The sequence below is a fragment of the Bos mutus genome, chromosome 10 (genome assembly GCF_027580195.1).
Source record: "Bos mutus isolate GX-2022 chromosome 10, NWIPB_WYAK_1.1, whole genome shotgun sequence".
Taxonomy (NCBI): Eukaryota; Metazoa; Chordata; class Mammalia; order Artiodactyla; family Bovidae; genus Bos; species Bos mutus.
The window spans coordinates 13,636,415-13,662,023 of record NC_091626.1 but is presented as its reverse complement, the minus strand read 5'-3'; the positions used below and the strand labels follow the sequence as shown (position 1 = coordinate 13,662,023).

Sequence of the window (25,609 nt, the reverse complement as noted above, 5' to 3'; positions counted from 1 at the left end):
TTGAAATGTCATTGAACCATGGGATACCATATATTAATAATAAATTTTGAGTATGCTTTTCAGTTGTAATAAATAGCTTATGATTCTGGAAAAGATGCTATGAGTCATAAATATGTATCTACTTGAATCTTCTCATAGAAATCTTTTGTAAAAAAAAAAAAAAAAAATTTATTCAGCTTCTTTCTTTATTTTCCCCAAGTTTCAAGTTGTTAATTTTCCTGTGGCATAGTGTTGTTAGAATATACAGGCCTAAGGGCCTACTTTTGCCCATTTTTAATAGAAATAACTCCAAATACCATGTTTAATTACCTGTCCCATTAGCCACAACTATGTACACTGTAAAGTATAAACCTCTTTATATATGTAAACCACCTGGATGGTAACTAATTACAGAAAAACAGCATTATTGTTGAGTATAATAATGTATTATGAATAATTCTAATGTGGCTTCACCACTGCCATATTGGTGTCACTGCAACAAATCAGAAAGTAAAAAGGTCACTTTTACCAGGAGCATTACATTGAGAAGTTCCTTTGGGAAATTTTATTTATTCATTTTTAAATATTTATTTGACTGCACTGGTCTTAGCTGCAGCATGTGCGATCTAGTTTTCTGACCAGTGATCAAACCCCCTTCATTGGGAGTGTGGAGTCTTAGCCACTCAACCACCAGGGAGGTCCCTTTTTGGGAGAGTGTAGAGGGACATATCTGAGGATAATTCTGGGGGTGGTTAGGACCTTTTGTTAAAGGAAAAAAAATCAACAATTTATTCAGCTGCTTTCTTTATTTTCCCCAAGTTTCAAGTTGTAAATTTTCCTGTGGCAAACACAGGGATGGAGGTCAGGGTTTTGTACTTTTAACACAAGTGAGGAAAAGCCAGCACTCTGAGGTTACACAGAGCTGAGTCTGAATGCTAGTTCTCCTGTTTCTTAGTTTTAAATTTCTATCATCTCTCATCCTTGGTACGCTCATCTGTCAAATGGGGATAACAGTAAGTCCTTCCTTCAGAAATGTCATGAGGATGAGATATGACTTCATCATCATGGCTAACACAGGCTCCTGCATGGTCTCCCTGCCTCCGCCCTTGTCCTTCTACATCACAGTCTCCACATGACAGTCAGAGGGACTCTTGTCAATTGTAAATCATACCCAATCGGTCCTCTGGTGAAAAGCCTCCCATCTAACTCGTGATCTCTGCAGTCCTCACGATGGTCTGTGAGATCTGACCTCTACCCCTGTCCCTACTTCTCTCCTCCTCGTACATTCCTCTCCATCTTCCTTGCTGTTCACACTCCTAATTCAGGGTCTTTAGCGGTTCTGTCTTCTCTGCCTGGGATACTCTTCCTCCAGGTATTTGCACAATGCCTTGCTCCCTCACATCCATCAGATTTCTGCACAAGAGTCACCTTACAACTGAGACCATCCCAACACTCCCTATGTTCCTACCCTAACTATTCTCTCACCAACTAACATATTATATGTTTACTTTTCAAACGGTTTTCTATTTTTCTAATGACTGCTGCTACTGCTGCTGCTAAGTCGCTTCAGTCGTGTCTGACTCTGTGCGACCCCATTGACGGCAGCCCACCAGGCTCCACCGTCCCTGGGATTCTCCAGGCAAGAACACTGGAGTGGGTTGCCATTTCCTTCTCCAATGCATGAAAGTGAAAAGTGAAAGTGAAGTCGCTCAGTCATGTTCGACTCTGCGACTCCATGGACTGCAGCCTAGCAGGCTCCTCCATCCATGGGATTTTCCAGACTACCTTACCCTAACTAGAATGTAAGCCCCCTGAGAATAGAGAAGTTCAGTTGATGCCTGAAACAGTGCCTGGTACATACCAGGTACAGTGCCCCATTACTAGTGAATGCTATGTAAGTGTTCATTCTTCTGATTATTTGTTGACCAGAAGAATGAACACTTACATAGCACTCACCAGGTATGGGCCACTGTTATAAAATGTACATATGTTACTTCATTTATCCTTACAACAGAGTATCACAGAGCCCATTTTGCAGATGAGGAACTAAGGCATGGAATGGTTAAGTGACTTGCTGAGGTACAGATAGTAAGTGGTGGAGAGCTAGTATGGGATGTAAACCCATACTTCTAACCATCATGTTGCCATCTATTGAGAGCCTATTCCAGGCTGGGCACTGTCTAGTAACTGGTTACAGCAATGATCTAAACAGAGTCTCTCTGCTTTAGATTAACAAAGACTTAAGAAATAAAATAACAAAACAGAAATAGACTCATAGAGAACAGACTTTTGGTTGCCAAAGGGGTGGGGGGCAGGAGAGGGATGGACTGGGAGTCTGGTGCTGGTAGATAAAAACTATTATACTTAGAATGGATAAACAACAAAGCCCTAATGTATAGCACAGGGAACTATATTCAATACCCTTGATAAACCATAATGGAAAAAGAATATTTTTAAAAAGAATGTATTAAAAAAAAAGAAATAAACAATATATAAACCTTAACAGGTCCAAGTTTGTATAAAGAACAGTAAAAGTCATTTGGAGGATAACTGGGGAAATCTGAATATAAACTGGATATCTATTATATTCAGAAATTATTGTTAATTTTGTTAAATGGGATAATGGTGTTGTGGTAAGGAGGAATGTGTTCATTTTTAAAGATGTATGTAAAAGCATTAAGGGATGAAATGTCATTAGATCTATAGTTTAAAACATTTCAATAAAAAATAGGTGAAGCGAAACTGGTAAAGGTTAACACTTATTAAATCCAGGTGAAAGAAAAATAGTTATTAATATACTATTTTTGGTTTACTTGAATAGTTTCATACTAAGAAGGTCTTAAGAAGTCACAGAAAGGGAAAAGTAGTTTTTAAAGGTTTATGCTCTCATGGAGTTTATATTCTAATGACAAGGCAGAGTTCATAACGCTTGTTGGTTTCTTGTAGGCATTCACTTTTCCCCACTTTATTCTATAAAATCCACCTGGTATTTCATTAGCAAAATTTTCCCACCCAATATTAAGTGAGATATAACCCACAGTGAAAATCTGTAAAGCAATCCTTTCTTGATCTCTCATCACATTATTCCTCATAATGACAAAAATCCTCAAAACCTTAGTTTTGATCAAATTTTGAAAATCATTCTCAATGAGATCCATATTCACAAAATTAAAGATCCTTCCCATCTTATACATAGATCTTATATATTGCTGTATCGAAATAGATCACAATCTATATTTTTACATTCTTTTGATAGAGTATCCATTTTATGGAATTCATTTGGAGAATAACTCTCAAGCAATGAGATCCATTTATTTTCCCTGCTCTGTAAACATACGATTTGTATCATGCTTCTAAGTAGTTCCTTGGATTTAAACAATTTCAATTCAGTTCAGTTCAGTTGCGTCCGACTCTTTGCGACCCCGTGGACTGCAGCACGCCAGGCTTCCCTGTCCATCACCAACTCCCAGAGCCTACTCAAACTCATATCCATCGCGTCGGTGATGCCATCCAATCATTTCATCCTCTGTCATCCCATTCTCCTCCTGCCCTCAATCTTTCCCAGCATCAGGGTCTTTTCCAATGAGTCGGTTCTTCACATCAGGTGGCCAAAATATTGGAGTTTCAGCTTCAGCATCAGTCCTTCCAATGAATATTTACACAGTAGGAAACCCTCTCACAGGTGGGTCTGTGGGGAGTTTTGGAATCACAGAAGGCAACATAACTGGGAAAAAAAATTAAAAATCCACAGAATACACGCCTAACCGCCACTGCTGAAAAGAGAAATTCCCCGCGAGAGGCTCTAACCTAACAACCTAACATGCAGCCTGGCCCACTCACAGAACAAAGGATTGAGTGAATACCAAAGGAGAGCTAGCCGGTTAAACAGCTTAGGAACGTCTGTTTTGAAATTTGCCTTCAGACAGCTCACCAGACACAACAAGAAAATCAAATACTCTTTTGGCCTATAAAGTTTTTCTCCTTCTCTTCCTTCCTCCTCCTTTTGTGTTTGCTATTTCAAACCCTTTCCTTGACTGCCATGAGTATACGTGTGCTCAAAGTGCCTAAAAGAAGGGTTGGGCTCACTTGATTTGAAGCTAAGATATACTTAAAGAAAAGGCACCAGAATATGGCTTTTTAAATGTTACAGAAGAGTGATAATTCTTTATTGTGATTCTTAATTACAACTGAGAAACTCCAAGTGATTTGTCATTTTAGTTTTTTCGTGTGAAATGGAATTCCAAAAACAATTTCTTCACTTTGGAGAAAGAGCTTAAAGTAGCAACTGGGGTTTACCTAGTTTAAAAGGTTGGCAGTGGGCAATTAAAGGTGGTGATATCCCAGTTGGATTTCACAACTACTCAATAATACAAGGTTTTAAGTTGGTGCAGTAGGCTTACAGAACAGCTGGCAAAACAGCACTGTTTGTCATTGACTTTACAATGCAAAATTAGGGCTATTTTTGTGTCAGCAGTTATGCATTTTTAAGCAGATGTCACTGATATTAGATATAAAACAACAATAGGGATCCAGGCCCTGGAGGTAAAGTCAGGGTGGGAAGCAGTCCGTGCCTCTTTCTAAATGAAGCTCACCCCTGCTTGCAGTGTTTAAAAGAACACGGGGCATATAAGATCCCTTATCTTTATAATCATTTGCCAGGATTCAAAACTCTTTGGGGAAAATAAATTTCTGGCCATAGTTTTTTTTTCTTTTTTTCCTGGAAAAATATTAGTAACAGCAACTGTGTGTTCTAAAATAGTCCTAATTTCATATATTTTATTTCATTGTCTTTATAACCTAGAGATCTCCAATTTTGTGTTTATGAACCATTCTGGCTCCCCTGAGACTCCTGGCAAAATAAAAATTTAATGAAAGCAGAGACTTAATAGTAACAAAGATGAGAAGTTTAAGTTCCATTTATGATAGCACTTTTTTTTTTTTCCCCATGAGAGTCTTTATTATTACCTGGTATTTTCTTACTGATGGTGTATCTCCATCGCCCAAGAATGGGGACCTGGTCTGAATTGTTCCTCCCAATGTGCCTCTAATAGTCCTTGGCACATAGTCAGCACTCCACAGATGGTAACTGAAGAAACCCAATGTGACAAGTCCAATTACAAAGATAGGAGTGAGCTACTTTGAGAGTGCAAAGCGGAAGTCATACAAGAGTATCAGGATGTTAATTATAGTGTATTAGTTCAGGCTGTTGTATCTGAATGCCATAGACTGGAGGCTTATGAACAACAGAAATTCCCCACTCTTACCTCTTCCTCCTTCCAGCCTCTGGCAACCACTAATCTACTTTCTGTCTCTATGGATTTCTCTGTTCCTATCTCTACTCCTATATTCACTGGAATACTCATTGGAAGGATTGATGCTGAAGCTGAACCTCCAATACTTTGGCCACCTGATGGGAACAGCTGACTCATTAGATAAGACCCTGATGCTGGGAAAGATTGCAGGTGGTGGTTTCCAAATACTCGGGTGTGTTTGCACCTGAGTTTTGTGTTGCACTGTGAAAACTGGTACACCGTGGTATACCTTGGCATATTTGTCACATGGAGGAGGAAATGGCAACCCACTCCAGTATGCTTGCCTGTAAAATTCCACGGACAGAGATGCCTGGTGGCCTACAGTCCATGGGGTCCAAAGAGTCAGATACAACTGAGAGACTGAGCATGCACACATCCCTCTTAATGAAGGGAAAAATATTAGTAAAAATGAAAAAGTGTGATGCCATCCATACAAGGAGCCGAGTCAACAAACAAAATATATATAAAAATACTATGAACGAAAGACTTGAAAGACAAGTGCTAAGGTATAACCCACAAAATAAAATCAGTCATTTGCAAAGTATTGCCATGATCTACACATATTAATTCAAGTATTCTGTATTTTGCAAAAAAAGTCATTTAAATTTTGTCATTCACTTCTCATACTTCTTTATGTCTTTGTTAATGTCCCTCTTTTTTTTTTTTAATAGCAAAACTGCCTTATGGCCAATGAGTTATGCAGCAAAAATGCTTGAGGTGAAAATAGTTGCAGCAAAGATGTCCACAGCAAAGATGTTTATGGACAGAGTACCTGGAACTGATACAAGCCATTGTAAAAAGGGTGCCAAATGATGGCTGCCCAACTCTGTGAATATACTAAAAGTCACTTTTAAAAGGGAGAATTTTATGGGGTATAAATTAAATCTCAATAAAGCTATTGTTTTAAAAGGGGTGTCACAGTGGTTACGAGCACAGTCTGGATTCCTACATTTCTGGATTCGTGATCCTTGCTCTGATACCAGCTGTGTTCTCTTTGCCCATCCAATAGTTAACATTTCTGAATCTTGGTTTCTTCATCAATAAGATGAAGATAATAATAATATCTCCTTCTAGGATTATTCTGAAGATTAAACAATTTAGCATCCCCAAAGCACTGAAAATAACCCCTGGTACCCGGAAGAAGTGAGTTGTTATCACTCTGGGGGAGTCGGGGAGGGAACAGGAGTTCAACTGTGAGCACACCCCGAAGTCAGAAACCTCTTGGGCTCTATTCCTTGCCACCTGGAAACTTAACTACAAAGAAAGATCTTTTGTCATAGAAATTGACTATGCCATGAACATATCTGAAACAACAATGGCATGTTTTTCCATTTGGAATACAATTTCCTACCTTCACTCTTGGGGGGAAAAAAAAGGCTTCCAACAGCTTTATGGAGATATAATTCATAAACCTTAAATTCACCCTTTCAAGGTATACAATTCAACGTCTAGTAGATTCCCAGAATTGTGCAGCCATCACCACTGTTTAATTCCAGGACACTTCATCATCCCCAAAGACACCTGACAACCATTACAAGTCATTCCCCACTCTCCCTGCCTCCTCCTTCCAGCCTCTGGGACCCACCAATCCACTTTCTGTCTCTACGGATTTCTCTTGTCCTACCTTTATTCTTGGAAAGGCATGTGGAAATGAACTGTGCTCCTTCTGGGGTCGCCAAAGTTTCCCCTCAGATTCCAGAGGGAAAATAAATGTTTTCTGATCAAGTACAGCTGGGAACAACCTAAGTTTAAAAAAAATATTAAAATCAAATTTGCTATCCTTAAAGCTTCAAAATTGTAATTTAAAATAATGCTTCCTAGTTAAATTACATTTTATAGGAAATATTCTATTGGTAATTACAACAAATTTGACCAACTTTAGTATTGTTACCACGATAAAACTGCAGTTGTTTATTAATAAGAACTTCCAAGTCTGATAAGGGCCATTATAGCATGGATAAAAAGCTGTATCTCTGGCTGAGTTTATATGACTTACAATTGACAGAATTACTGTACTATAAAACATTTATTGGTTAAAAAAATGCTGTATTTTATTAAATTAAGTCACAAGATAGCCAATGTTAAATATATTAAAAATGCTATTCCTAAGCAGTTCATCCTTATATCTTTAAACTTCTAGTGTTCTATGTAATTGCAAAGACTTAAGGATCAATGTCTTTGCAATTACAACTGGCTTCCCAGGTGGCGCTAGCAGTAAAGAACCCGCCTGCCAATGCAGGAGACCTGAGTCACAGGTTTGATCCCTGCATTGAAAAGATCCCCTGGAGAAAGAAATGGCAACCCACTCCAGTATTCTTGCCTGGAGAGTCCCATGGACAGAGCAGCCCGGCGGGCTACAGTCTACAGGGTCGCAATGGTTGGACATGCCTGAAGCCACTTAGCAATGAGGATAAAAGTGTTAAAGGTCTTCCTTGTTAAGCAGTCAGGAGTTCCATGGGATAGCAATGCGCAAAAAAAATAAAGTTATAAGAATGTGCATATGCATGTAACATAGGTCTTAATTTAAAGCAGGTTCCAGTTCTTTAAAATAGTTAACATAATTCAGGTCAATTGATTCTATTGTCCACTTCTGTAAAATTATCACTAAAAAGCAATTTATAGACTTCTGGTTTCATTTCAACATGGAAAGAGCTTGGAAGTTATCACGCCAACCCTCACAATAAGAAACAGCTGAAGAAACAGAAAAGCAACTCTTCTTAGATACATCAAAGAACTGAGGAAACTGCAGGGAAAGCTGCTGCCTTCAAAACTGGAAAAAGCAGTGGATAAAACCCAAGAGCAGAAACCTGCTGCTAGAGCCAGTACTAGAAGAACACTTAAATTCTAATCAACAAAGTGTTGGAGGTTCAGAATAGATTCACTTGAAAGTTAAAATCTCTGAGGGGCCAAGTCTTAGCACAGCCGACAATTTCATGAGTTTTACTTCTAGAAGCCCCACCTTATTTTCTCTGTGAACATCAGAGGAAAAACCCCTTCCTGCTTCTAGCAGGGCAAAGAGCAGGAAGAGAGGCCATTTCAAAACACTCCAAGCTCTGTTCTTTGTTCTGTTCTCTGCAATGAAGGCTGTGTCTCACGGAGAACTATTTTACCAGAGCCTTATCTGATCTGAAGGAGGGCAATTAGCCAACTCCAGCCCCCTTTGGTCTTCCTATCTCACCAAAGAGGGGAAAAACGCTGAGAAAAATTTGTGAAGAGTCCAGGGGCACAGACCTTCCAAAAGATTGAGACCTAATCACAGGATTATTGAATGCTTCCCCCCAACACACACTACATCCACTTCTGCAGACACAAGATTACAGACGGAAGAACTGCAAGGCTCAGATTCTACATAGGAAAGAGATTCTAGGGAAACACAAACACAATAGAGAGGCTAAAAACAAGGATAATTGGTGAGATGAAACCTCAGATACCTACAGTTATAGCAGATGGCGTAACTCCTGGCCAGAAAAATGCCTACTTACACTAAACGCCTACTTACCTGCCTGGTATTCTCTGTGTGGTTTTTCATCTGTCATTAATTTTGGAAAATTCTTAATATCTTATAGAAAAACCTGCCCATTTTTTCTACCCCCTCAGTAGCACTGAGTACTAGGGTGGCTTTATATGTTTTGCTAATTTGTTAGTTTTCTGTAACAAATTAGATCACAAACTAATGGACCACAGCCCTGTCTAACTCAATGAAACTATGAGCCATGCCATGTGGGGCCACCCAAGACAGGCGGGTCATGATGGAGAGGGCTGACAGAATGTGGTCCACTGGAGAAGGGAATGGCAAACCACTTCAGTATTCTTGCCTTGAGAACCCCATGAACAGTATGAAAAGGCAAAATGATAGGATACTGAAAGGGGAACTCCCCAGGTCAGTAGGTGCCCAATATGCTACAGGAGATCAGTGGAGAAATAGCTCCAGAAAGAATGAAGAGGCTGAGTCAAAGCAAAAACAACACCCAGTTGTGGATGTGACTGATGATGGAAGTACAGTGTAATGCTATAAAGAACAATACTGCATAGGAACCTAGAATGTTAAGTCCATGAATCAAGGTAAATTGGAAGTGGTCAAACAGGAGATATAGCAAGAGTGAACAGTGACATTTTAGGGATCAGTGAACTAAAATGGACTGGAATGGGTGAATTTAACTCAGATGACCATTATATCTACTACTGTGGATAAGAATCCCTTAGAAGAAATGGAGTAGCCCTCAGAATCAACAAAAGAGACCAAAATGCAGTACTTGGATGCAATCTGAAAAACAACAGAATGATCTCTGTTTGTTCCCAAGGCAAACCATTCAATATCACAGTAATCCAAGTCTATGCCCCAAACACTAATGCTGAAGAAGCTGAGGTGGAATGGTTCTATGAAGACCTACAAGACCTTCTATAACTAACACCCCCAAATGATGTCCTTTTCATTATAGGGGATTGGAATGCAAAAGTAGGAAGTCAAGAGATACCTGGAATAACAGGCAAATTTGGCCTTGGAGTACAAAATGAAGCAGGGCAAAGGCTAACAGAGTTTTGCCAAGAGAACGCACTGGTCATAGCAAACACCCTCTTCCAACAACACAAGACACAACTCTACACATGGACATCACCAGATGATCAACACCGAAATCAGACTGATTATATTCTTTGCAGCCAAAGATGGAGAAGCTCTATACAGTCAGCAAAACAAGACGGGGAACTGACCGCGGCTCAGACTAAATTGAAAAAAGTAGGGAAAACCACTAGACCATTCAGGTATGACCTAAATAAAATCCCTTACAGTGGAAGTGACAAATAGATTCAAGACATTCGATCTAACAGAAAGAGTGCCTGAAGAACTATGGATGGAGTTTTATAACATTGTACAGGAGGTAGGGGTTAAAGCCATCCCCAAGAAAAAGAAATGCAAAAAAGCAAAATGACTGTCTGAGGAGGCCTTAGAAATAGCTGAGGAAAGAAGAGAAGCTAAAGGCAAAGGAGAAAAGGAAAGATAAATCCATCCAAATGCGGAGTTCCAAAGAATAGCAAGGAGAGATAAGAAAGCCTTCCTCTGTGATCAATGCAAAGAAATAGAATGGGAAAACAGTAGAATGGGAAAGACTAGAGATCTCTTCAAGAAAATTAGAAATACCATGAGAACATTTTGTGCAAAGATGGGCACAATAAAGGACAGAAATTGTATGGACCTAACAAGCAGAAAATATAAAGAAGAGGTGGCAAAAATACACAGAAGAAATATACAAAAAAGATCTTAATGACCCAGATAACCATGATGGCTCATCTAGAGCCAGACATCCTGGGGTGTAAAGTCAAGTGGGTCTTTGGTAAGCATCACTATGAACAAAGCTAGTGGAGGTGAAGGAATTCCAGCTGAGCTATTTCAAATCCTAAAAGAAGATGCTGTGAAAGTGCTGTGTTCAATATGCCAGCAAATTTGGAACACTCTGCAGTGGCCACAGAACTGGAAAAGGTCAGTTTTCATTCCAATCCCAAAGAAAGGCAATGCCAAAGAATGCTCAAACTACTGCACAGTTGCACTCATCTCACATGCTAGCAAAGTAATGCTCAAAATTCTCCAAGTGAGGCTTCAACAGGACATGAACTGAGAACTTCCAGATGTTCAAACTGAATTTAGAAAAGGCAGAGGAACTAGAGATCAAATTGCCAACATCCATTGGCTCATACAAAAAGCAAGAGAATTCCAGAAAAACATCTACTTCTGCTTTATTGACTATGCCAAAGCCTTTGACTGTGTGGATCACAACAAACTGTGGAAAATTCTTCAAGAGATGGGAATACCAGACCACTTTACCTGCCTCATGAGAAATCTGTATGCAGGTCAAGAAGCAGCTCTTATAACTGGACATGGAAAAACATACTGGCTCCAAATTGGGAAAAGAGTGTACTTCAAGGCTGTATATTGTCACCTTGCTTATTTAATTTATATGCAGAGTACATCATGTGAAGTGCCAGACTGGATGAAGCACAAGCTGGAATCAAGATTGCTGGGAGAAATATCCACAACCTGAGATGGGCCGACGGCACCACTCTTATGGTAGAAACCAAAGAGGAACTAAAGAGCCTCTTGATGAAAGTGAAAGAGGAGAGTGAAAAAGCTGGCTTAAAACTCAACGTTCAAAAACAAAGATCCAGTCCAATTACTTCATGGTAAATAGATGGGGAAACAATGGAAACAGTGACAGACTTTCTTTCCTAGGTGCCGGGAGCCGGCATATTGCATATTGAGTGCATATTGCATATTGAGTGCAGCACTTTCCACGGCATCATCTTTCAGGATCTGGAATAGCTCAACTAGAATTCTATCACTGCCGGGAGCCAGCGTGAGGAGCTCCACCCATGACAAAGGTCATGAGGAAGGAGGCTCGGCATATGCAAAGGCGGGATCGAGCCTCAGGAGTCCCCCTGGAAATTCTTGAGTATCTACCCCAAAACCAGAGTCTGCCTACTTTCTGCTTTGTGCTTTCACCTACACCTCTGACTTTACGGGGGGCTGTCCCCCACTACCTCTCTCTGAAAAAAGAGTTAGCTTACAGCTCCAGTTAATAATTCCTGGGTGTGACAGTGTTTCAACCTACAAACTCCTTTGGAAATCCTCTAGCCTGCCTGAATAGGTTTTTTCGGCCACATGTGATTGTTCAGAGCCTCCCAACTGTGAGAGGGAGGAGATGTTCTAAACTGTCTAAACACAGATTCTTTTGAGTAGTTAAAAGATTGATTAGAAATTGTATTGGTGAAGGGTTTTTCACTTATTGAGCCAATGTTTGCTGCTAAGTCTCCATACCCCTTACCTACTGTGTCCTTGGCAGTGTATTGATTGATATAATGGGTGTGTAGAAATGTAAGTAGTAGCTCAATGTTTGTAACCTTGGACCCTTGAGTTAATTCTTTTCTTGATTGAGCCCACCTCACCTTTGCCCTATAGGAATGCGGCTTTGTCCAATGTTTTTTTGGAGGCTGGTGCCTGACTTTGGAATAATCACCTTTAGAGAAAAATAAGTTCCTTAAAATGTTAACAGGCCTCCTGGCCAGAAGATGATGTAGTTCACCTGAACTTTTGCATATGCTAAGTTTGAAAGCCTGGCTTCAATTAGGACCAGGAACTGCTGTCCTTGCATGACTCCACCCCTTCCCCCATTATCCTCTATGCACAACTTACAGTATAAAAACTACTTTGGAAAATAAAGTGCGGGCCTTGTTCACCGAAACTTGGTCTCCCCATGTCACTCTCTCCCCCAAATTCTGGCTGAGTCTCCATCTGGAGCGCGGAACCCGCCATGCTTGCTAATTATGCCTGGGCTTCTAAGATCCGACCGGGGAGGCCTCAGTGTCTCCTCTCCTTCGGGAGAACGGAAGGACGCCTGCGGCCTACGTAAGTGGTGCAAACTTCTTGTCTTGAAGTTTTATTGGTCTCCCGCATAAACCAAGCTACTCAGCCTCTTTTCTCCACTGAATTTTCCTACTGAGCTATCCTCATCCTATTACTCTTTATATCTTTGATAAAATATTTAAATAAATAGGTCACTGACGCCGTCCCCGCTTCGAATACCCTGGATCAGCCAGGGCTGGTCCCCGGCACCTAGGCCTCCAAAATCACTCAGATGGTGATTGCAGCCATGAAATTAAAAGACGCTTGCTCCTTGGCAGAAAAGTTATGACCAACCTAGACAGCATATTAAAAAGCAGAGACATTACTTTGGCAACAAAGGTCCATCTAGCCAAAGCCATGGTTTTTCCAGTAGTCATGTATGGATATGAGAATTGGACTATAAAGAAAGATGAGCGCTGAAGAATTGGTGCTTTTGAACTGTGGTGTTGGAGAAGACTTGAGAATTCCTTGGACTGCAAGGAGATCCAACCAGTCCATCCTAAAGGAAATGAGTCCTGAATATTCGTTGGAAGGACTGATGATGAAGCTGAAACTCCAATACTTTGGCCACCTGATGCAAAGACCTGACTCACTGGAAAAGACCCTGAGGCTGGGAGAGACTGAAGGCAGGAGAAGGGGACAATGGAGAACGAGATGGTTGGATGGCATCACTGATGCGATGGAAGTGAGTTTAAGTAGTCTCCAAGAGTTGGTGATGGACAGGAAAGCCTGACATGCTGCAGTCCATGGGGTCACAAAGAGTTGGACACGACTGAGTGACTGAACTGAACTGAATTGCTAATTTGTTAGGCAAAATAGTAATATTGGTTTGGCCAAAAAGTTTATTCAGGTTTTTATGTAAGCTGTTATCAGATCAGTCGCTCAGTCGTGTCCGACTCTTTGCGACCCCATGAATCGCAACACGCCAGGCCTCCCTGTCCATCATCAACTCCCGGAGTTCACTGAGACTCACGTCCATCAAGTCAGTGATGCCATCCAGCCATCTCATCCTCTATCATCCCCTTCTCCTCCTGCCCCCAGTCCCTCCCAGCATCAGAGTCTTTTCCAATGAGTCAACTCTTCGTATGAGGTGCCCAAAGTACTGGAGTTTCAGCTTTAGCATCATTCCTTCCAAAGAAATCCCAGGGCTGATCTCCTTCAGAATGGACTGATTGGATCTCCTGGCAGTCCAAGGGACTCTCAAGAGTCTTCTCCAACACCACAGTTCAAAAGCATCAATTCTTCTGCGCTCAGCCTTCTTCACAGTCCAACTCTCACATCCATACATGACCACAGGAAAAACCATAGCCTTGACTAGACGAACCTTTGTTGGCAAAGTAATGTCTCTGCTTTTGAATATGCTACCTAGGTTGGTCATAACTTTCCTTCCAAGGAGTAAGTGTCTTTTAATTTCATGGCTGCAATCACCATCTGTAGTGATTTTGGAGCCCCGAAAAATAAAGTCTGACAGTGTTTCCACTGTTTCCCCATCTATTTCCCATGAAGTGGTGGGACCAGATGCCATGATCTTCGTTTTCTGAATGTTGAGCTTTAAGCCAACTTTTTCACTCTCCTCTTTCACTTTCATCAAGAGGCTTTTGAGTTCCTCTTCACTTTCTGCCATAAGGGTGGTGTGTTATAGATGACCCTAAATGAACTTTTTAGCCAACCCATTATATAGTTCAATTTGTATTCCTATGGTTCAACAGTGCTATTAAACATTTTTCACATACTTACTGGTCATTTGCATTTCCAGCTTTGTGAGTAGTCCACTGATGTCGCTTTGTCTATGCCGAGGTTTTTATTATGATTATGGCAAGAAAGCACTTTGTATTTAACAGTGTTAGTAATTTTTGTATCACATATGTTGGAACTGTTTTTCCTATTTGTTATTTTATGATGCTTCTTAAAAATTTTTAGTTTCAAAAAACTTCAAAGCCACAAAGAATTTGAAAGGATAGTGAGCATGCAAATACCCTTCACCTAGATGACCAAGTGGAAACAGCTTGTCCCCTGTGCTTTGTCTCCCTTTGTCACTAGGATGTAGTCATATTCTGAATAAGTGGGATTTGTGTACTGCCTTGTAACAACGCAGAAGAGGATGGCTCTAAGGGGGTCCAATAACTGAGTGAGAATATACCTTCTAATCTATGCTTATCATTTAACAGAAACCTCTTCTTTCCTTCTCATTGTTTCTCACTATTATTTATTTGCTTTGTTCTTTTTCCCCCTCAAACACTAGTGTAACCGAATATAAAATGAAGATTTCTGTGCAGTTCTGATGGTGTTGGTACAGATGGTAGTCACCCTCCTAGTGTCAATAAGCAAAGGGTGGTCGTTAAGAACAGTGTGAGCAGATATCTCATGCAATAAAATCTGTGCAAGCCAGCAATGATAAGAGGAAGAACCTCACTTTGACACAGAAAAAGAATCATTGCCAAAGTGGGAATAATAATGAAGCCTATTTTGAAAACAATACAAAAGCACTTTGAGCTCTTCGGAGAAAATGTACCACTTTTGACAATATCCTTATCATTGTTTTCTGAATGACTGCTGGGAGAATCTTCCATTTGCTGGAATCCATTGTCATCATGTCGTGTACCTACTGGGTTTTGTCTCTACTAGACAAAAAAAACACCAGATTTTTTCCTTGAGCAATACTGGCGAAAAAGGAAAACCATCCTCTGTGAAAATTAGACTTCTTGGCTTTTATATACCTATGGTGTAGGAGAGGACACTTGCAGACAGTTGACTGGACTCTAATCTGGGCCTCATTGTTCTTTTTAAGTTTTAAAAATTGAAGGATAGTTGGATTATGTGTGTTAATTACTGCTATACAGCAAAGCGATTCAGTTATACATATATATGCATTCTTTTTTAAAATATTATTTTCCATTATGGTTTATCATAAGATATTGACTATAGCACTTTGTGCTATACAGTAGGACCTTGTTTATCCATCCTATATATAAAAGGTCACATCTTCCACTCCCAGGGACTGCCTTGGACCTGCTTACTTTTAAGACCCAGTTTGGACTCTCTCCAGTTTTTGACCATGGCTCACTTCATTTCATTTTCAAATTTGAGGCCACTTTAGCCTCCCAAATCCACAGCAATGACTGAGATGCTCCCACAGGCTTGTAGGGCTCCTACGAACTTGCCAGGCTCCCATCTTCCTGATAAGACAGCCAGTGGTTGTATTACTTTATTGAACAGGAAAGGAAGGATGCAAAGACCCTTTCTGGGTTCCAGCTCCACGCCCCAGTTCACATTTTTCTCCATTCTTCCAGACCCTAACAGGGGCAAGGGCACTCCATGGCCATGGAGAACTGTCCAAGCAAAGTGCTCTGCCAGAATCTTTGTATTTGGTTCTCTGCTACCTAGTCTGTTCTCTTCAGCTATCATAGCGTGCAAAACTGCAGCTCAGAAACTCTGTGCTCTGTCAAGAGGAGAAGACAAAGAGGAACTGGAGACAGGACAGGAGAACTTTCTTGAGGGCTGGTGACACATAGTTCGTCTCTGTCCTACTTCCCCTGCCTTCTCCACCTGGAGCTTTTTTTATCGCTGTGTGTCCACTCCACCTCTTGGATGGACACTCCCCGCCTACCACACATCCCCTGGCTGCCTTCTAAACAGTCCTCCCGCTTGGCCTTGTGCGGCTCTCTTGACTTATTATTATTTTTAATATTTGTTTATTTGGCTGTGCTGGGTCTTAGTCGTTGCATGTAGGGTCTGGTTCCCTGACTTGGGATCAAACCCAGGCCCCCTGCACTGGGAGTGTGGAGTCTTAACTGCTGGACATGAGGGAAGTCCCTGTTGTTTTCATTTAGAACTGAGTCAATATGAGGTAGTAAAATAACCTCCAGTATTTTCTTCTCCAAGAATCCCTTTTGTTATTTTCCCTACAGATTCCTTGTTTCAAACAATGATTTATATAAACCTATTTGAAAATCATATTTTTATTCTCAAATTAAAAAATCTAAGATAGGGCAATTCCCTGCTGGTCCAATAGTTAAGATTTCATGCTTTCATTGCCAAGGGCATGGGTTTGATATCTGGTGGGGCAACTAACATCCCACAAGCTGCATGGTATGGCCAAAACAAACAAACAAAACCCTAAGATATAAATGACTTCAAACTAGACAGACTAGTGAAGGGTTGCCTCTGCCAAGGGATGATGGCTTCCTGTGGCACTACCTTCATGGAGGGGAAAGGGAAACGGGTACACTGAACACCCGAGGCTCTGTTCCCCACTACAAGAGCTGGGACCTGGTTGTATCTCTGGGTTTCTCCCTGAAACTTGACCTCTCTGTTTGATGTGATTCATTTACCCTTGATATATATTTATGATGCAAAAAGGACTACAGGGTTTTAAGCTTCATACAAAACCCTGATCTACGTTCACTTCAATTCAGAACGCCTAGACTGAAGAAGGTCCAAACTAAGAAAAGGTTATTTCTCTTTTTATTTTTTAATTTTTTTTTTTACTATGGTTGGCTTACAATCAGTTATACATATATACTCACCTAGAGTATATACACTCATCTAGAGTCAGACATCCTGCAATGTGAAGTCAAGTGGGCCTTAGGAAGCATCATTACAAACAAAGCTAGTAGAGATGATGGAATTCCAGTTGAGCTATTTCAAATCCTGAAAGATGATGCTGTGAAAGTGCTGCACTCAATATGCCAGTAAATTTGGAAAACTCAGCAGTGGCCACAGGACTGGAAAAGGTCAGTTTTCATTCCAATCCCAAAGAAAAGCAATGCCAAAGAATGCTCAAACTACTGCACAATTGCACTCATCTCACATGCTAGTAAAATAATGCTCAAAAGTCTCCAAGTCAGGCTTCAGCAATACGTGAACTGTGAACTTCCAGATGTTCAAGCTGGTTTTAGAAAAGGCAAAGGAACCAGAGATCAAATTGCCAATATCTGTTGGATCATCCAAAAAGCAAGAGAGTTCCAGAATAACATCTATTTCTGCTTTATTGACTATGCCAAAGCCTTTGACTGCATGGATCACAATAAACTGTGGAAAATTCTGAAAGAGATGGGAATACCAGGCCACCTGACTTGCCTCTTGAGAAACCTGTATGCAGTTCAGGAAGCAATGGTTAGAACTGGACATGGAACAAGACTGGTTCAAAATAGGAAAAGGAGTATGTCAAGGCCGTATATTGTCACCCTGTTTATTTATATATGCAGAGTACATCATGAGAAATACTGGCCTGGAAGAAGCACAAGCTGGAATCAAGACTGCCCGGAGAAATATCAATAATCTCAGATATGCAGATGACACCACCCTTATGGCAGAAAGTGAAGAAGAACTAAAGAGCCTTTTGATTAAAGTGAAAAAGGAGAGTGAAAAAGTTGGCTTAAAGCTCAAGATTAGGAAAACTAAGATCATGGCATCTGGTCCCATCATTTCATGGCAAATAGATGGAGAAACAGTGGAAACAGTGTCAGACTTTATTTTTGGGGGCTCCAAAATCAATGCAGATGGTGATTGCAGCCATGAAATTAAAAGACGCTTACTCCTTGGAAGAAAAGTTATGAACAACCTAGCCAGCATATTAAAAAGCAGACGCATTACTTTGCCAACAAAGGTCCATCTAGTCAAGTCCATGGTTTTTCCAGTAGTCATGTATGGATGTGACAGTTGGACTATAAAGAAAGCTGAGCACCGAAGAATTGATGCTTTTGAACTGTGGTGTTGGAGAAAACTCTTGAGAGTCCCTTGGACTGCAAGTCTGATCCAACCAGACTAAAGGAGATCAGTTCTGGGTGTTCATTGGAGGAAGTGATGTTGAAGCTGAAACGCCAATACTTTGCCCACCTGATGCGAAGAGGTGACTTATTGGAAAAGACCTTGATGCTGGGAAGCATTGAAGGCAGAAGGAGAAGGGGACGACAGAGGATGAGATAGTTGGATGGCATCACCGACTCAATGGACATGAGTTTGGGTGAACTCCAGGAGTTGGTGATGGTCAGGGAGGCCTGGTGTTCTATGGTTTATGGGGTTGCAAAGAGTCGGACACGACTGAGCAACTGAACTGATACTAATGCTGATACATATTCTACTCTTTTTTAGATTCTTTTACTATATAAATCATTACAGGGTATTGAGTTCCCTGTGCCATACAGTAGTTCCTTATTAGTTATCTATTTTATACATAGTTGTGTGTGAAAAGGTCATTTCCCTTTAACTCAATACTAATTTTAATAAATCATCTCTTAGGCTGTATTATTAATGTATATGTTAGTTGCTCAGTCGTGTCTGACTCTTTGTGACCCGATGGACTGTAGCCTACCAGGCTCCTCTGTCCATGGAATTCCCCAGGCAAGAATACTAGAGTGGGTAGCCATTCCCTTCTCCAGGAGATCTTCCTGACTCAGGGACTGAACCTGGGTCTCCTACATTGCAGACAGATTCTTTACCATCTGAGTCACCATTTCAAGCAAGTTTATTACTTTTGTTTTGTTTACCCTGGATACCAAAATCATCTTTACAGTAAAGCACATATGACGGGCTAAGAACTATAAAGAAAGCTCCAGATGATCTAAATAGCATAAAAATGGATTTGCTTTAAAATATTTCCTATAGGAATTGAATTTGGCACGTTGTTGTTATTGTCTAGTTACTAAGTTGTGTCCGATTCTTTTGTGACCCAATAGACTGTAGCCCACCAGGCTCCTCTGTCCATGGGATTTCCCAGGCAAGAATACTGGTGTGGGTTGCCATTTCCTTCTGCAAGGGATCTTCCTGACCCAGTGATTGAATATGCGTCTCCTGCATTGACAGGCAGATTCTTTCCCATTGAGCAACCAGCGAAGCTGTTGAATTTGGGATATGCTTTACTAAAAATACAAAAGATGTAACACCAAAACTAGGACCCTGAAATAACTGTCATGATGGCAAGCATTAAAATGCAATGAAAATAACAAAGAATAACTTTATTAAAGTCTAAATTCTGCCATTAACTTCATATGCAAAACTTGTATGGAAGTTAGAATGCATATAAAGCAAAGGAAAATTTATCTTTACAGTCATCTCACTGAGTGAGAAAAGTTGTTTGTTGGTTTTGTACTTATTTTAGACCCTAAAATGGTTATTTTACTTACCATTTGGAAGCATGAGAAGAATGTAAGTTATAATCAATAGGAGTTGTTAACACATGTTGGTGTACAACGTTTAAATACTTCTCGATGTGTATCTGTTACAGAAAAGTTAAAGTTTAGGCCATTAGAGTGGACTGGAAATCCTCACCTAATTTTCTCCATTACATTAGGTTAACCCTCTGACTGATGTAATTAAGCCAAAAGACATAACATGCTATGTGTTTATTACAAGCCTAAGGTATCATTAGGCATCTCAAGGCCAAATTACTTTATCCCAAAAAGCATCATAAACAGTTGAGACTCAAAGCTGAAGTGACCTGCAGCATTTTTCACAAATGAAACTGCACAGTAGTCAGTTTGCTACTTGGTCGGGGGAACTTGCTAGGTACAATGGACACAGAGTAATGTCTTTCTCTTACCAGGACTTCAACCAAGCATCTGAGGAAAGAGTTTGGCCTTTAGGTAACAGATTATTTTAAATGGCCAAACCCAAAGACTCCAGCTGGGTCCAGCCCTCTCACCATCACGTTATATAGGACAACAGCATGCTAACCCGATGAGGCAACAACATATTACCCCATCTCTCAGCCTCAGGAGCTGAGCTAGGAGGCCAGTAGGATGCAACAGTGAAGGCTGGAAGCAAGAGTAGAGATGCTGATAGAGGTCTAGACGATGGAGGTGGTCTTTATTGGAGCCACGTGCTAATAGATCCTGGTTTTGTATATGAGTGTTATCCTAGTCTGAAGATTGGATTCTCCTGTGCCATTAGGTCCATCTATAATAATGAAGTTCCTATCTACTTTTTAAAAAATATTTATTTATTTATTTGGCTGTGCCAGGTCCTCATTGCAACACGTGGGATCTTTAGCTGGGGCATGTGAACTCTTAGTTACAGCATGTGGGATCTCGTACCCTGACCAGAAATCAAACCCAGGCCCCCGCCGGCATTAGAAGCTTGGGGTCTTAGCCACTGGACCACCACAGGAAAGTCCTCCTATCTACTTGAGTTCTATTTCCAGTGTTATGTACTAGGTTATAATATTTAAAAATTACTTAATATTAAAACACTTAAGCTATTAAGGAAGAGTAAACTCTATTTTTTAGAATCCCAGTGATTCTGATAGAAACTCTCTACAATGTATTGGTATGAATCCTTTTCTGTCAGGCATACTGTTGGACTAAGAGTAGTTATTTTTAAAATTATAAATTCTTTTTATCAAACCACATTTTAGGGGTCATAAATTACGGCATAATCATATATTATCCATGTCTCACATTCTTTGTGGCCTGTGACAGGATGTAAATCAATCAATCAGCTAATAATCCCATTCTTAAAAAAGGAACAGGATGGGAAAGCTGATGACCAACCAAAGCCCCCTCTGTTCCAGAATTACACAGAGCCTGTGAGAAGCACAGTTCTTCTGGAGGAATCTTTGTCTCCTTCCAGGATTTTATTTAATATCTAAAGCTCTACTTACTTTTAACCCCATTTCAGTCCTTTTGATGGCTGTTTCAAGATTCTGAATGTCTAGAGCCCCGCCTTTTTCCTCAAGCGGGAATTTTGTTAATTTCTCCCTTAATTCATAAAGATCTTCATGGACCTAGAGAGAGAAACATGTAAAAGAATACATAAATATTACACCTAAAAGAGTTACTTAGCTTAAAGGTTTGCAATCTGCTTGAATTGCTAAAGACAATAAAGTTGATTTAAAGGTGGTGTTCATTGAAAAGACTGTCCTTATAGTTCTAGGATATGCTTTATTAGAAGCACATTATGGCTCCAGTTACTGTCTTTCAGATTTTGAAAAATTAAGATTTTATACAATTTTCTATTTGTCCTTCCCCCATTAGAAACGGATCCAAGATAAAATTGCAACCCAAATACCTTCTGCTTTCTCTGGTGGAAAAGAAGGTGAGTCAGATATAAGAAAAAGTTCATTCCAAACTTTGATTTCTACTAATTGATTGAGAGGTTAAAAAGAAAAAAGAAAACTTTCAGAAAAGAAAGGTTCTAGTGAAAACAGTGCCTGTCAAAAGAGAATTCTAAATATGTTGACAGGGTCTGTTGGTTTTCCATTCTAGCTAGATCTTCCCCACTTAGTGCGCTGAAGAAGCAGTTCTGTAGGGGTGGCCTTAATTTTGTTTTATGTACTCAGAAATGAAAACAATCCATGAAGAAAAAGCAACATGTCATTACTTGAACATTTTCCTTCAGTTCATATTTTCCTTAGAAATGATGAATATTTCTCCAAAGTCAAGCACCCTCAGAGTAACGTGAGCATTATGAAATTAGACAGCACAAGATTCTCTGCCTTCATATTAGAAACCAAACTTCCAGAAACAAATACAGATGGCACCAATTATGGCATGGGCTGCTGCCACAAGAGAAACATTTTGCTATGCAAATTTATGAACCCAACACCTGTTTCAGCAATAGTCACACCAATAACAATCTGCAGATTGGGTGGCTAAAGGCACTTTGAAACAGTTACCTTTTTCTCTGTTGGTATAACTGGACCTATACATTGATCCAGCCTATGTTATCAGTTACTCTCAAACATTCCCAAGGAGCCAAGTATTTGAAAGATCAAAAGATTTGCATCTTTTCACTGATGAGCAGCACAATCTGGCAGACAGATCAGGTCATTTGTACCCTGCACAAATTATTATATTGAGCCTCCAGGGCTCACAGATTGAAATTTGAACACACCTACTGTTTGCTGATAGGCACTAAGGATGAAGATGTATTAATATTTTTTTCGATTTTTTTGTCCAAATTACTGCTGCAAGCTATTTACAGTCTATTGTCTAAAGACATTTGAAAAGTACAAAAAGGCAGTTCAAGGGCAAGCCCACTTCCAGGCCCATAATTTTGTGGTTTCACTTTTTCTTTTTTAAGATTTATTTATTTATGGTTGCACTGGGTCTTCATTTTTCTCTAGCTGTGGTGCATGGACTTCTCATTGTGGTGACCTGTTGCAGAGAACAGGCTCTAGGCACACGGGCTTCAACAGTTGTGGCTCTAGAGAGCTGGCTCCGTAGTTGTAGCTCACAGGCTTAGCTGCCACAAGGCATTTGGGATCTTCCAAGAGCAGGGATTGAACCTGTGTTCCCTGCATTGGCAGGAGTATCCTTAACCACTGGCCCACCAGGGAAGCCCCTGGCTCAACTTTTGAATGCACTGAATTTCCTTCTTGTGGCTCTAGTATCTGTAGCTTCATGTATCCTTGTATAATTATACCTGTCAACTGCTGGAGGGAGTGAAAACAACACTGGACTATTTATCAGGGAACTGAAAATCTGGCTACTTCTTCTGTTTTGTAGGAACCATTATGTCTTCATAGAGTTGGGAGATAATATGTAACAGTCTAATAGTAATAACTTGGTAAAAGGCAGATGAACATGATTCCTTGTTCTATTACTAGTCACACAATGTCCATGCACACCATCCACATTTCCTCTAGTGTCCTCACCAAGGGGGAAAAAGAGAATTACTCTTCTTATGTAATGAAAATGAGACAATACATGTGTAAATGAACTAATATAGGCTTTGGAATCAGACAGCTATGAACTAGAATTCTATTTCCTTCTTTACTAAACTGAGATAGGCAAATTTACTTTTTTTTTTTAGAGCCTTAGTGTTCTTATCTGTAAAATGGGGATAAATAGCATCTTTCAACATAGTGGCAAGAATAAAATGAGTTAAAAAGATGTAAAGTGCTTTGTCCAGGGCCAGCCACAGAGGAGGACACTGAGCCAATGTTAATTCTTTTCTCCTAATTGGTAAAACCTAGTGAAACACTTTGTATGTAACTGGCACTTAGTTAATATTCATTGACTTGAATTACTCCCTTAATCTTTCTGAAGAGCTTTTTACTTTCCTAGCCAGGTATTGTCTTCTTCACTCTTAGTAACTGCACAGCTGTTTGTATAGCCGCAACAGAGACAACTACTATAGGAAATGTTTCACCAGACCTGGGTAGAAAAAGATTAGGTTCTAAATCTTTGTTCTTTCTTCAGATAGATTCACTCTCCCATACTGAAATTTTATGTGTCACCCATCATTTTTGTGATTATCAAATACATTGTGTTCCATACATTTCCCACTTGGAGAAAGATTTCGACAGTTTGGGGACAGGGCTACTTAATAAGAAGCTCTCAAAAGATTTAATGCAGACAAAAATTGCTCTACAATTTAAATTATTTTTTAGACTTTTGCCATATCATGTGGCTTGTTGGATCTTAGTTCCCCAATCAGGGATTGAACCTGGGCTCTTTGCATGAGGAGTCTTAACCACTGGACCACCAGGGAATTTCCCAGAATTTAAGAGCCATGCAACACCATGTTCATGGATTGGAAGAATCAATATAGTGAAAATGAGTATACTACCCAAAGCAATTTACAGATTCAACGCAATCCCTATCAAGCTACCAACAGTATTCTTCACAGAGCTAGAACAAATAATTTCACAATTTGTATGGAAATACAAAAAACCTTGAATAGCCAAAGCGATCTTGAGAAAGAAGAATGGAACTGGAGGAATCAACCTACCTGACTTCAGGCTCTACTACAAAGCCACAGTTATCAAGACAGTATGGTACTGGCACAAAGACAGAAATATAGATCAATGGAATAAAATAGAAAGCCCAGAGATAAATCCACGAACATATGGACACCTTATCTTTGACAAAGGAGGCAAGAATATACAATGGATTAAAGACAATCTCTTTAACAAGTGGTGCTGGGAAATCTGGTCAACCACTTGTAAAAGAATGAAACTAGACCACTTTCTAACACCATACACAAAAATAAACTCAAAATGGATTAAAGATCTAAACGTAAGACCAGAAACTATAAAACTCCTAGAGGAGAACATAGGCAAAACACTCTCTGACATACATCACAGCAGGATCCTCCATGACCCACCTCCCAGAATATTGGAAATAAAAGCAAAAATAAACAAATGGGACCTAATTAACCTTAAAAGCTTCTGCACATCAAAGGAAACTATTAGCAAGGTGAAAAGACAGCCTTCAGAATGGGAGAAAATAATAGCAAATGAAGCAACTGACAAACAACTAATCTCAAAAATACACAAGCAACTCCTACAGCTCAACTCCAGAAAAATAAACGACCCAATCAAAAAATGGGCCAAAGAACTAAATAGACATTTCTCCAAAGAAGACATACAGATGGCTAAGAAACACATGAAAAGATGCTCAACATCACTCATTATCAGAGAAATGCAAATCAAAACCACTATGAGGTACCATTTCACACCAGTCAGAATGGCTGCGATCCAAAAGTCTACAAATAATAAATGCTGGAGAGGGTGTGGAGAAAAGGGAACCCTCTTACACTGTTGGTGGGAATGCAAACTAGTACAGCCACTATGGAGAACAGTGTGGATATTCCTTAAAAACTGGAAATAGAACTGCCTTATGATCCAGCAATCCCACTGCTGGGCATACACACTGAGGAAACCAGAAGGGAAAGAGACACGTGTACCCCAATGTTCATCGCAGCACTGTTTATAATAGCCAGGACATGGAAGCAACTTAGATGTCCATCAGCAGATGAATGGATAAGAAAGCAGTGGTACATATACACAATGGAGTATTACTCAGCCATTAAAAAGAATTCATTTGAATCAGTTCTAATGAGGTGGATGAAACTGGAGCCTATTATACAGAGTGAAGTAAGCCAGAAGGAAAAACATAAATACAGTATACTAACGCATATATATGGAATTTAGAAAGATGGTAACAATAACCCGTTATACGAGACAGCAAAAGAGACACTG

The 25,609-nt window shown here is 40.0% G+C and overlaps 1 protein-coding gene across 1 annotated transcript in view; it reads right to left on the bottom strand.

Moving 5' to 3' along the window:
- IQCH (IQ motif containing H) overlaps positions 1-25,609 on the bottom strand; it is a 229,793-nt gene that overhangs the window by 200,329 nt on the left and 3,855 nt on the right. The window contains 3 exon segments of the mRNA XM_070377335.1: positions 6,916-7,033; positions 19,809-19,900; positions 21,284-21,406. Coding sequence (XP_070233436.1) covers positions 6,916-7,033; positions 19,809-19,900; positions 21,284-21,406 — 333 coding nt within the window.